The sequence below is a fragment of the Taudactylus pleione genome, unplaced genomic scaffold (assembly GCF_031769625.1).
Source record: "Taudactylus pleione unplaced genomic scaffold, aTauple2 ptg000109l, whole genome shotgun sequence".
Lineage (NCBI taxonomy): Eukaryota > Metazoa > Chordata > Amphibia > Anura > Myobatrachidae > Taudactylus > Taudactylus pleione.
In genome coordinates, this window is record NW_028284511.1 from 532,241 (window position 1) to 546,627 (window position 14,387).

The following is a 14,387-nucleotide window of genomic DNA, read 5'->3' on the forward strand; positions in this document are numbered from 1 at the left end:
TTCCAATTATCCTGTCCAGCCTGCAAATCCCCAAACCTACCCATTCCTTCCTGAAACTTGTTATTCCCTGTTATCCAATCCAGCCTGCACCTGAGTTCTAGCCTTTGTCTTAGTAATTCCAGATTACCCTGTTTAGCCCTCGTCTCAGCATTACCTGACTTCCCTTCAGCCATTGTCACATTCCAGTCCTGAGTCAAGTTCCAAGCTCATCAGTTCAGTCCACGTTGTTCCAGTCCAGAGTCAAGTTCTAAGCTCATCAGTTCAGTCCACGTTGTTCCAGTCCAGAGTCAAGTTCTCAGTTCATCAGTTCAATTCAACAAGTCTTCCTGCCGGTCCCAGTCCAGTCCCTCCAGTTCCTGTCATTTATCATCAAAGGCAGTTTTCACTGCTACCCAAGTCTTGTAAATAGAGCTATTTACATTATCTGTGATTCCAGTCATGCCGGCCTCCATTGAAACCTGATCACCACCCGAGACAGGTAACTCGCAGACACCAATCATGACAGAATGTTCAGGCCCAACGATGGTGGCGGATCAAGCACCTATTAAGGGACTAGATGCTTTCCGTAACCTGGTCACCCGCTTGGATTCACAAGAGGCCGTACAGCATCAAGTGCTACAGCTTTTGCAAATCCTGAATAACCGGCTAGATGTTACCCAAACCTTACCTGAACCCCTAACTACCTTCCATCGACTGCTGGAACAGCTTCAGGCTCTACTCAGCAAAATTTTTCAGATCATTCCTGAATTTCTTAGAGCTGCCTCTGTCTCGACTAAAACCTCTGCCTTGGAATCCCTAAGAAACAAGGATTCTTCTAAACCAAGTAATGTCAGACATCGTAGTTACCCACGCCCCAAGCTCTCTGTGGCCAAACGCCAGTGGCGCAAAGATTTACAGCTCTGCCTCTATTGTGGGAGTTCTGACCACTTCATTAAAGACTGTTCCCTTTGCAACTCCAGCAGTGGTTCCAACTGTCAACGTCTCAGTGCGCGTTCCGGTCCCAGCCCGGATGCTGCCCGCTCCGGTCCCAGCCCGGATGCTGCCCGCTCCGGTCCCAGCCTGGATGCTGCCCGCTCCGGTCCCAGCCTGGATGCTGCCCGCTCCGGTCCCAGCCCGGATGCTGCCCGCTCCGGTCCCAGCCCGGATGCTGCCCGCTCCGGTCCCAGCTCGGATTCTGCCCGCTCCAGTCCCAGCCCGGATTCTGCCTGCTCCGGTCCCAGCCCGGATTCTGCTCGTCCCAGTAGGGGACTCCAGTCAGCAGCCCCAGGAGGGGTTTCAAGTCTCGTACCCCAGGAGGGGGTTTCAAGTCTCATACCCCAGGAGGGGGTCTCAAGTCTCGTACCCCAGGAGGGGGTCTCAAGTCCTGTACCCCAGGAGGGGGTCTCAAGTCCTGTACCCCAGGAGGGGGTTTCAAGTCCTGTACCCCAGGAGGGGGTCTCAAGTCTCGTACCCCAGGAGGGGGTCTCAAGTCCCATTCCCCAGAAGGGGATCTCAAGTCTCGCGCCCCAGGAGGGGGTCTCAAGTCTCGCGCCCCAGGAGGGGGTCTCAAGTCTCATGCCTCAGGAGGGGGTTTCAAGTTCCTGTTATAAGGGAGAAGTGTCTTGTGCTACAAAATCTGATTATGGTTCCTGTTCACCGTCTCTTGCATATATTGTTCCAGAAGATGACAATCTCTGTAGTCTGTTCTCAGCTTTGATTGTTGATGCTACTGTCTCTAGCTCCCCAGGACTCCTTCCAGTACCATCAATTGGTCCAAATTCCGAACATCGGTCAGCTTCAGTTATTTCAACTCATCAATCGGAACATCCTCAAATTTCCTCCTGCCAGACACCTGAAAGTGCTCCACAATTCTTGAACACACAGGATTCATCAGATACTTCACCATGCATTTATTTTGATGGGGACTTAACTCAATACTATGCTTTATTGAAACAATTCTTCGGTATGATGAATTCTTCCCTGCCATGTGGAGTCAAGTCTACTAATATTGTAGAGTTTGTTATCTCATCTTTTCAAGGTAAAGCTTGGGACTGGGTTGCCCCTATTTACAACTCCAAAGATCCAATGCTTCAAAATATAAAGACTTTCAGTGAAGCTGTTGTCAAAGAATTTGGTCCTTACCCTGTAAACCAAAATTCTAGAGAAGTTCTCAGTTCCAAAATATTGTCCAAGCACTCTGTTTGTGCTACCAAGAATTCGTCCTCCACTCCTCTGAAATCTGAACAAGGTCAAGTTTTCAAGGGCCAGTGTGCCGAATTCCAGGCATCCCAAGAGAGCAGTACTTTTGAATCTGTAACCCAGAACATGACTTGTGCACACACCTCCTTGTCCCCTTTCTGCTACTGTTCCTCCCAAAATTCTGATCCTGTCCTTCCCAGACACATATTTCCACAGGAGTTACCAAAGATCCCTGGTCCGTTGATTGGCACAAAATGTTCTTGCAGCAAGAAGAAGAATCGGCGAAGGTCTTGAACTATCTCCTTTGTAGACTTTCCACTCCAAGTATCCAAGAAATTGAGAATTGGGAAGATGTCTGAAGAAAGTTTTTGTTTTGGTGTCCGGAGTCCACCCATAAAGAGGTGGGTACTGTCACGACCCTGTCTAGTTGTCACCTTTTTGCCTTGGGACTTACCCCTGTCAGCTTCCCCATGGAGCTGTGTGTGTAATTTGCCTGGAGGATTTGCTCTGATTATTGCACCTGGCCTCTCCTCTGTCTGTGAGCACTGCTAGCCCTGATTGGAATCACAGGTGTGGTTCTGATTCTCAGAGCTGCAGAGATGAATATTTCCTCTGCATGTTGTGCCTTCCACCACTCAGAATGCTACTACCAGACCACCTGTCCGTATCCACCAATTGCTGCCAGACCCATGCTATATATATCCTCTCCTGATAGCATTCTGGGCCTGAACATCTCGTCTTCCCGTGGTGTATGGTTCATGCATTCAAGTCTGTCCCTGAAACCTGCTACAGCAATCCCTGGCGCTATTCAGAAAACCTGTTTCAGCTGTACCTGGCAATCCAGTAAATCTGCTGGCAGCAACCCCCGGTGCTTCCAGAAAACCTGTTACAGCCAAACCTGGCAATCCAGTAAGCCTGCTGACAGCAACCTCTGGTGCATCCTGAAAACCTGCTACAGTAATACCTGGCATCCAGACGTCCTGTTACAGGAATACCTGGCCTGTGCTCTGCTGCTAGTCCTACTCCTGGTTGGTCCCTGGCACTCTGTAAACCTGCATCGTGTTACCCTGCCTTGCTTCCTGCTGTGGATCAACTCCTGCCCCTGTTACCTACCTATTCCCTCCCTGAACCTAAAATTCCCAAACCTACCCATTCCTTCCTGAAACCTGTTATTTCCAATTATCCTCTCCAGCCTGCAAATTCCCAAACCTACCCATTCCTTCCGGAAACCTGTTATTTCCAATTATCCTGTCCAGCCTGCAAATCCCCAAATCTACCCATTCCTTCCTGAAACCTGTTATTCCCTGTTATCCAATCCAGCCTGCACCTGAGTTCTAGCCTTTGTCATAGTAATTCCAGATTACCCTGTTTAGCCCTCGTCTCAGCATTACCTGACTTCCCTTCAGCCATTGTCACATTCCAGTCCTGAGTCAAGTTCCAAGCTCATCAGTTCAGTCCACGTTGTTCCAGTCCAGAGTCAAGTTCCAAGCTCATCAGTTCAGTCCACGTTGCTCCAGTCCAGAGTCAAGTTCTCAGTTCATCAGTTCAATTCAACAAGTCTTCCTGCCGGTCCCAGTCCGGTCCCTCCAGTTCCTGTCATTTATCATCAAAGGCAGTTTTCACTGCTACCCAAGTCTTGTAAATAGAGCTATTTACATTATCTGTGATTCCAGTCATGCCGGCCTCCATTGAAACCCGATCACCACCTGAGACAGGTAACTCGCAGACACCAATCATGACATATTTAAACTGCCCAACTAATGGAGGTGAACAATTCAGCTTGAAAAAGGCTATGGTTGGTAGCCGAAAAGCATTGCTGCTCCCTCAATTGTGAACTGAAGATTCACTTTGGGTGTGATATCTCATACTGACGACTACTCGATTGGCTGATGGAGTAACGCTGCACATTCTATCCCTGCTTGTAATCCAAAGCGGCTAGGCGGCATTGACACGTGAAATACTTTGCTCTAGTGCCGCTACACATGGTCAGTGTTTCCGGCTCCCTCCACGCTGTGCCATCCATGCTGGCTCCTGTGCAATATGACGGTGACTGTGAGCGTCCTGCGGCTGACCATTACATGTGTGCCGCTGCCTCTTTCTGAGATAGGAATCGTGGAGTGTTCCGTTGCGGACAATACACTGGACTTGTACTTTTCTATGAAAAAGATAGCCAGGGGCTGCGCTCAACCTTTAAACTAAATGAAAATATGTGAATTAAACCGTGCAAAATAAGTAAAGGGTTAATGTTTATTAATATTACTATTGACAAAATCCTAACTGTCAAAATTTCTAATTAATCAATATAAAAATGTATGTTAACAGAGACCAATGTCCTGTTAAGTCAGCATACACATAAATTAATCAAATAGTAATGTCCAGCAAATATGCCGAAGTGATGGAAATTGATGTACAGAACACTTGAAGGAAAAAGGATGAATGAAAGAGTCACATTTGCCGTGTATTCTCCTGTTGATGGTTTGTGAAGAAACTTGTGTAAAAGTAATGTCTGAAAAAGATCTAGCGGCGTCCCGCTAGGGTTAGTACACAGTACCTTTTGTCTGTCTGTATGCGCGTTGCCCGGGAGGATTCTTCTTCCGGTCCGGGGACATCCAGCTGGAGCCGACAGCGGTGATCTCTCTGTGATGCGGCGCACTGGGCCGCACACTCACGGACACTGTCCCTGCAACCAGGGTCAGGATCGTGAGCGCGCCCAGAGTGCGCCAGCAAATGGAGGGGACGTGGCAGCGGTCTTGACTTAGACGAGCCGGGGGTCATGGACGTGAACCCTTACCAGAGGATACTTACCCGGAGGGGCTCCGCTTCCTGTCCCTTCTTCTTGTCCTGATGGTGGGGGGCTTGTGATGGTCTCTTTTTCTTGACGGTGATTAGATGGTCGGGTGTTTCGGCGTTGGATGTATACAGGCAGTCCGGCAATGCGATGGTTATGTTCTGGAATGTCCATCTCCAACGCGTTTCGACCTTCACGGTCTTCATCTGGGAGCATATAGTGTTGGCTGTATGGTTTGGAGAAGTTAAATACAGCTGCGATTCTTCTGATAGGTAGGAAATGACATCAGTGTTCTTTGATTGGCCCTATGTTGCCATGGTGATAGGAGGGGCTAGTACTTACCAGTATTGTGTTTAGACGGGCCCTATGTTGCCATGGTGATATGTATATATTCATTAAAACAGCTGTTTCTCCAACACGCATACCTAGTACTATGGACACTATTAATTTTGGGAATACCACTAAGAGTCAAACTAAGTTTAACATAATCCATATGGAATGTGTATGTGCGTATATATATATTTTATTCATCAGTATAGGAATACATCTACAACACCTAGGGATCTCCACCTTTTAATAAAATTAATTATATATATATATATATATATACACACTTTAATAAAATGGGACAGCACCAGAGAGCATAAACAGCGCAGCCTGTCACCATGGCAACCTGAGGCCTATCTAAACACAATACTGGGAAGCACTAGCCCCTCCGATAACCATGGCAACATTGGGCCCGTCTAAACACAATACTGGGAAGTACTAGCCCCTCCTATCACCACGGCAACATAGGGCCAATCAAAGAACACTGATGTCATTTCCTACCTATCAGAAGAATCGCAGCTGTATTTAACTTCTCCAAACCATACAGCCAACACTATATGCTCCCAGAAGAAGACGCGTTGAAGACGGGCAGAACATAACCATCGCATTGCCGGACTGCCTGTATACATCCACCGCCGAAACACCCGACCATCTAATCACCGCCAAGAAAAAGAGACCATCACAAGCCCCCCACCATCAGGACAAGAAGAAGGGACAGGAAGCGGAGCCCCTCCGGGTAAGTATCCTCTGGTAAGGGTTCACGTCCACGGCCCATCCACGGCCACCCGGTTCATCTGAGTCAAGACCGCTGCCACGTCCCCTCCATTTGCTGGCGCACTCTGGGCGCGCTCACGATCCTGACCCTGGTTGCAGGGACAGTGTCCGTGAGTGTGCGGCCCAGTGCGCTGCAACACAGAGAGATCCCCGCTGTCGGCTCCAGCTGGATGTCCCCGGACCGGAAGAAGAATCCTCCCGGGCAACGCGCATACAGACAGATAAAAGGTACTGTGTACTAAGACTAGCGGGACGCCGCTAGATCTTTTTCAGATATTACTTTTACACAAGTTTCTTCACAAACCATCAACAGGAGAATACAGGTGGTAACACGGCAAATGTGACTCTTTCATTCATCCTTTTTCCTTCAAGTGTTCTGTACATCAATTTCCATCACTTCGGCATATTTGCTGGACATTACTATTTGATTCATTTATGTGTATGCTGACTTAACAGGACATTTTTATATTGATTAATTAGAAATTTTGACAGTTAGGATTTTGTCAATAGTAATATTAATAAACATTAACCCTTTACTTATTTTGCACGGTTTAATTGACATATTTTCATTTAGTTTAAAGGTTGAGCGCAGCCCCTGGCTATCTTTTTCATATTGTCTTTAATCGGATGAGGTCAGACATCCCTCAGGACAGCAGCACACCTTTGTGAAGTCCACACCATTTACATAAAGTGCGCTAGACCAATATCCCGCACTAGATTATCCATTGTACTTCTCTAGCCTGAGGTACAGCCTTGATTATAGGATGCTAAGTGAGTATCCACTACCAACTATTGCTGTAATCAGACACAGTTACACGAGACTCTTATGCACAGCAGTGGATATACAAAGTTACAGCCTGCCCTAGAAGACGGCACATTTTTGCAATTTATTAAATGCCGGGATATTTCTATTTAATCAGAGGTGAACTGTTATATATATATATATATATTGCCCTGAAAGGATCTCTTAGGTTATCATCTAGACTTACCAATTTGTATCAGTCAAATAGATACAAATTTCTCCACTGGATACATTTGTGGTTATATTAACTCTGGACATTTTTTATATATTTAATGATTTTTACTATTTTCATATGCAACTACTTTCTATAAGAGTCTGATCAACTCTTATATTGTTGAATGCATTATTTTTCTTATGCTCAATATGATTTATTGTGCTAATTGTTCTTAATTGTGTATTTATAATAATATAAATTATTTTAATATAAATAATATAAAGGTTTGTATATGGGCATTTGCCTTGAATAAAATACATATGTATATTTTTTATTCATATTATGTGTGCTGCACTGGTGCCCCAGCTTAAATATTAAGGCGCAGTATTCATTTCTTATTGGGCTAAAGCAATAGCCCAAATATGTATATAATCATGTAGAGGGGCACTCTTATAATTATAATTATTGTTAAACTTCTTCACCATGACAGAAAGGCCTGCGTGGCCTTGAAATGTTTGAATAAACGTTGTTTGCTTTCACCAAGTCCGTGTGAGTGCCGCCTGGTCCTGTATTATGGACACCTGTATGCAGTATTAAACTAAAGGAAGGCACCCCGGCATTCATTTCATTGATCTAAGAGTGCCCTCTACATGATTATATCAATACATCATGTTGGCAGCTGCTCAGTCACTTCAGTAATATCACTCAGGTGCATTTAAGGGAGGGGTTATTCTATACAAGAAACAAAAAAAGTAATCCCCCAGCACTCAGAATGAAATCAGCAATAAGATTTTATATTTCTGGAGTGTCAATATACTTGTACTTCTTTAAAGTGAAACTTAAACCTGTTGACTAATTATTGCAGGGAAATAGTGTTCTCTGAGGCACAAGGTTCCCCCTTTCTCACCCACCAAATAAAAAGGTTAGGGTTAGACACCCCTAAGGGAGGGTTGGGATGGGGGGTTAGGTTAGTTTATACTTACCTTTAGCGCAGTCGGGGTCTTCACCTCTCCCGGGATTCCATGCCGCCAGCGGTAAATCATACCGATCCCGTATCGTATACCCACTGTTACCAATGACTCATAAGGTAACCTGCTGATATTGGAACTATTTCTGCTGGTATCTGAATCATTACAAATTACCCACAGGTGCTACTTAGATAGGTTTTCTCCGATATGGGATATGTTTGTATTGAAAGGAATACATTGTGTCTATTTGCATATGTGATACTTTTTTTATATCCTCTATATGTGCTGACTGTGCAATTAAATGTGTATGTATTTTAATTATAGACTATGGGCCTGATTCAGAGCCGGTCGCTATTTGCGCTCGCTCGTCCAGAAAATAGGGGTGGCTATTCAAATGAACCGTTCGCTGTTTGCGGTCTGTTCACGCCTCTAGGTCTGAACGAGCGAACAAAACTTGCGGTCGTTTTTTGGGAAACTACGCCCCCTGTCCGCTCGCATCCTACGTCATGTCCGCTATTTATTAGATTAATCGAGTACATCGAACAGGGTATGAGCTGCTCGCTATTCTTGTGGTTGGTTTTAGCTACCACAATTTTGCGAGCAGTTCTGGCTATAAAATAACCCAGTGACGTGGTCAATGACGCTGCTGTTTTAAATATGCACACCCATAAAACGCCCGTTTTGACCTTTAAGCACGCCTGCGATCGGATCTCCACTCCCCGTTTTCAAGCACCTTCCCCTGTTACCACCCACATACGCCTCATCCTGTCACTCAAATTAGCAGGCATTCGCTATTTTGCGAGCACATGACTGGTTCGCGCATGCATATAACGATCCGTACGCATGCGCAGTTGGGCAAACATTGCTCGGAGCGAACGAGCTGCCACTTACGAGTGGCTCTGAATCAGGCCCTATGGTTGCATACAGACATGATTTAGCACAGACTTCAGCACTAGTAAACCCCCCCCTTTGTTTTGTTTCTGTATGTACCAGTTTGGGAGGTACTGGAAATCGCCTCCTGTATACAGCTGCAGAACTTTTTATGCATATGTATAACATTCAAACTAAATAGTGATTATTTCTTGTGCTAGCAGCCCCATACCACCCCCCTTTTTTTAAGATTCAGGAACAAGTGCTGCCTTTGTACCCCTCTGAAAAGGGGGTGAGTGGAAGTGACCAAATGTAGCTGGCCACACATCTAAAGATTATCTGTCCAACCAGCCAAATAGTTGATTGGTTGGAATGAAAATCTGGTAATATATGGGATTAAATGACAATCAGCAATTTGCTCCCAAATGACGGAAAATGGACAAAAACTGTTGTTTGAACAAATTGTTTAGATCAAACATTTAACAAAAATTGTCTGAACGACCATTTTCATCTGTTTTCTGGCATTTAGCAGCAAGTTGCTGATCATCAGTTATTCCCATACGTTACCAGATTTTCATTCCAACCAATATACTAATTGGCTGGTTGGACAGATAATCTTTAGATGTGTGGCCAGTTTAAGTCCAGTAAGGTTGTCATCATGTATATGCAACAGAATTAGAGATGGGCGCATTAGCAGATATGCCTTTTGGAGGTATATCCTTTGCAGGTGTTGGAGAGCTGGAGCAATGGTAAACCATGCTGCATACTCATTTACTCTCTAATGTCCGGGAAACTCCTGAACTTGTGGTATCTTCCAGGGCAGTAGAAAACAGTCCTGGATCTTGCCCACTCACCAGTGAATCACTTTATCAGGTCCTTGCACCCCAACATGACGTAAATCAGTTAATCATGGCATTATGCCACATGAGGCGGTGCCACGCCCCCCACACCTACTATCTGGATTTTCCCAGCTCTCCCGAAGGTCATTCTAAAACAAAAAACAAGAACAATAAAATATCTGTGTGCAGCAATGAGGATTATCAGCAACATTATATAGCTGCTTCTGATTGGCTAGATTCATATTAACCCCTCTAGCTGATGGGGATCCCGACAATGGAAGCCCGGCAGTGAAGATCCCGACAGGTAAGTATCTTTTCTATTTACTAACCTAACCTCCCCCCCTAACCCTCCCTTAGGGGTACAAAAACTGAAAAGTAAACTCGAGCGCTCCTCCTCTGAGGTCAATTCTCACACTAATGGAAAAATAGTGCACAGTGATTTAAAATTGGTTAGCAATTGTAGAATACACACTAATCAACCATCTAAAACAGAAGAAGTTTGCTCTAATACCACAAAACAGAAATTGAAAATAAATGAATTTATTTTGTGCAATACCACAAATTGCATATATATGATTGAATGCACCTGCAGGTTGCAATACGCAGGAAGAACAACGAAACAATTAAAAGATAGATGGGTGAGCATATGCAAAATATAAAGAAAGGTTTTGAGAATCACTCACTATTACAACACTTTAAAGAAAAACACAATTGCTCAACATAAAACAGATGGTGGGAATTAAAAAAGTGGAAGGAAATTGGCAGGTAAGGGGAGCCGAAACAACACTTGCTAAATCAGAAATGAAACTTATTTATGAAATGAAGAATCTGGCACCCTTTGGTCTCAATAATGATTTTGAGTTGAAATGGTTTTTATAAATAATGTATATTGTATACTCACTAACATGGAATAGGGTCCATAACCTACGATCCCGCAGGGTGAATCTTCACCCATGTAAGGGTGAGGTTGAATATTCAACTCAGATTCGTTCATTTTGGGACTTTTTATGTGATTATACTAAGATCAGAGATGAGAATGTGTTTCCATAATTGCAAATGGAAATTATCTTCATCATAAGATATCAATTTTATTTATCTTAATTTCTGATGATATTATGGAAATATTTTTATTATCTTAAAACTGTGATGCTGTGCAGGATGAGATTTGAAATGCCTTATACACCTTTTATGTATCCATCACCACTTTTATATACCTTCTTAATTATGATATTATGGACATTTTTTTGTCTTAAAACTGTGATTCTGTGCAGGATGAGTTTTTAGTTGTTTTATACACCTTTTATGTATCCATTACCACTTTTATAGACTTTCTTAATTATTACTTAAGCTGATCTTCTATAGGTTTTATTATGTCTACTTTAAGAGCATTGTCACTTTAAACATAATACACCATCAAATATTCCCCAGTAATGCCCAGTAGGAGAGACACACAAACGTGATGGTTGTGATCATGTGATCTCCAACCAGAGGGTTATAGTGTGCACTCCAGTATGTGGAACGCTAAGAACATGAGGGGAAGGCGATGACGCCACTTCCTGGGGAAGTACTTTGCATTCCAATGAGTGAAACGCAGGTACTATCGCGATGATTGCAACCACGCGACTTCCGAACAGCGCACACTCCAGCAGTGGGACCGCTACATAGCGGTAGTGTGCTGACGCAATTTCCGGCGGAAGGATTGTGTGTTCCACTGAGTGGAACGCACACACATATAACTAATATATAGTGTTGATATAGTGCTGAAAATCGTAACAAACATATGGCTTGAGAGAAATAAAAAGGCTGGCCCTGATTAAGATCTCTTGAGGTATGTCTTTTATACTTTGTTTAACCACACGCCGATGACACAGAAAATGAGCGGGACTTACCAGTATACCCCTATATAAACTGAAAATGTGAGGAAACAGGTACACCATGATAAAGGCTTATGAGCTGAAACGCGTTGGTCACCTGTGGGAGCCTACCATTACCTGATTAACCTGAGAGGGACCTGTCACTAAACATGGAAAAGTGAATTGCTTTTGGGGAAGCAAAAAATAAACCCTATTGCTTTCATACTGTGCCTTTCAGGAAAAGGTTTTTTATGGTACGCTGCCATTTTACTAATTTTATTAATTTTGTTTTGTATATGAAAATAAATTTACTGTACTTGACTATGAGAGTTCCCTTATTTTGATTTACTTGGAGGTGCGGTTGACACTGAAGGGGTCATTTATACTGGTGTGTTGAAGAAGATCTTTTACCATCCTGATTATTTACGTTGGAGAAAGTTTATTAAGAAGATTATTCCATCTAAATAATCTATTAACTTTACTAACTTTTTAAAGAGACTTTTTTAACCAATTTTAAATTACTGTGCACTATTTTTCCATTAGTGTGAGAATGGAAAAATAGGAGGAGCGCTCGAGTTTACTTTTCTGTTTTTGAATGCTTATTTGGTGATGTGTGTAGGTCACTTTTACTTGCTGCCGTGCTGTCCGCGCCCGGTGCCCGGCTTACCTTCGATCGGTAAGCCGGGTGTCGGGTTCCCGGCGTAGGTCTAATGACAGGCGTCGGGATTTCGACGCCTGTTATTAGACACTTGCCGGGATTAGACCTCCGGGATGCCGACGGTTGGCATTTAGACCGTCGGCATCCTGACTGCATACCAGCTGATGTACTAAAATCATTACCATTGCAGCTTTACAGTATTATATCAAGTGTCATCTGTATGTTTGCATTGTTTTATTGAAACTTCTGTTGGCACTACTGCTGGAAAAAGGATTCTCTTTTGTGTTTCATTTGGTGTGTAAATGCTTCAGCGAAACTACATCATTTTCTGAGCTCTTTGTGTTGTATGCTTAGTTCTGCTCTTTGTTTAGTTTACATTACAGGACAAAGAAAATAGGGTATATATAAATGTTGTTTTTTTTAAGTATGATGCCGCAGAAACAACCAGAGTGAAACTGTGTTGTTCTAGTTTCCTGGAAAAAAGAAAAAAAAAACAAGGCAGGATTCCTCACTGTTGATTCATGCAGTACCTCTTCCCCTCTCTCTGTGCCTCTCACTGTATCACTGGCAACCCCCACACTGTACTAAGTCTCTGCATAGACAAGGGGGAGAGGAGACAGGAAAAGTTACAGGATCAGAAGAGGGAAACTCAGGAACCTTAGATGAGAGTATCCACATGATTTTGAAACAAAACAAAATATATTGTGCTACAATAAATTTTACAGACATATTGTTTTACTTATAATACGGTCACCAAGTGTTGTTTAGACAGATTTATTTCAGTTCTCAATAGAGCAGGATTTTCTGTTACTAGTAGTGAACATTGAAGTCATTTTCTTGTGAAATTGTCTAATTATTCATTGTCCCCCCCAGTCCAGAGACAGAAAACAACTGGGAGATAAAAGTGGAGCAGTCAGCTATGGATCCACGGCCCGCTCTCTAAACATTGCGGCCACTACACTCAACATCCTGTTTGCTGTTGTTACAATAGTAATTATCATTATCAATGCGACTGTGCTGGTCAGAATGTTACAGGAACGTAACAACCAACAAATGAACCAAATAAACGAAGCATTTGGACATGGATATGGAAATGGATATGGAAAGTGAACAGTTACAGGAGGAAGTGGGACCTGTGTGTCTTCAAAAAAATGTTAATGCTTCATTTTAACTCACTCCAAATGTAGGGCTGAATGTTATACTAAGGCAAGAGACTCTCACTCACATTTTAGTATATGCTCATAATTACTGTAACAACACCGCGTGTATAGTTTTGAGATTTTTATTTGCATGTCATGTGTAATCAGCATCATCACTTACAGGGTTTTATGTATCAAGCATTTAAAATGTTGTAAGCCAAAGTGGATTTAAAAAAAAAAAATATATATATATATATATATATATATATATTATATATAAAATGATACAAGAGCTGGCATAGAGCGCCTACTGTGCTCATATAACTTATTAAAAAATAAAACTAATACCAAACATGTTTGTAAAAGTGATTTTGTGCAATTAAAGTGCTAATACAAGGGTGGCAGTATTTAAACTTCCATCATCATCAAACATATCCCTTGAAGAAGTCCAGGATACAGACGAAACGCATTGGTGGTGGCTCTTATTCTCTTCCCATTTTTGAACTTGCCGTTTTTATCAGATAAGAGACGATTTTTTATCCTTATTTATTCTGATAAATTCACAGCTATTTTTTTATATATATACATATTTTTATTCATGGTTTTATGTGTTTTATGTCTTTTATCCTTCATGTAGGAGGATATTATTGTTGTGTCTGATTAAAAATAATTTATGCATTTTTAAAAAAATGAATTTTTTTCACTTTCATTAATTTACACCTTATTTTACGCATTATTTTCATTAATTATCTACGGATTCTCGAAGGATCTTTGCATTGGCACTTTAGTTGTACTGATTGTTTCTGTTCTAAAGTTTACATATATTTGATGATGATGGTAGTTTAAATACTGCCACCCTTGTATTAGCACTTTAATTGCACAAAATCACTTTTACAAACATGTTTGGTATTAGTTTTATTTTTTAATAAGTTATATGAGCACAGTAGGCGCTCTATGCCAGCTCTTGTATCTTTTGATTGTTTGTATATGTAACAGATCACCACTGTTACATTTTTCTGCTGGTTGAGCTGACACTC

The 14,387-nt window shown here is 42.6% G+C and overlaps 1 protein-coding gene across 1 annotated transcript in view; it reads left to right on the forward strand.

The window, feature by feature from the left end:
- LOC148525208 (interferon-induced transmembrane protein 1-like) overlaps positions 1-13,660 on the forward strand; it is a 34,831-nt gene extending 21,171 nt beyond the window's left edge. Inside the window, exon 2 of the mRNA XM_088471049.1 lies at positions 13,085-13,660. Within this exon, the coding sequence (XP_088327175.1) occupies positions 13,085-13,321 (237 nt within the window). The 3' untranslated portion in view covers positions 13,322-13,660. The remainder of the gene's footprint in view (positions 1-13,084) is intronic.
- Positions 13,661-14,387: the final 727 nt, after the last annotated feature.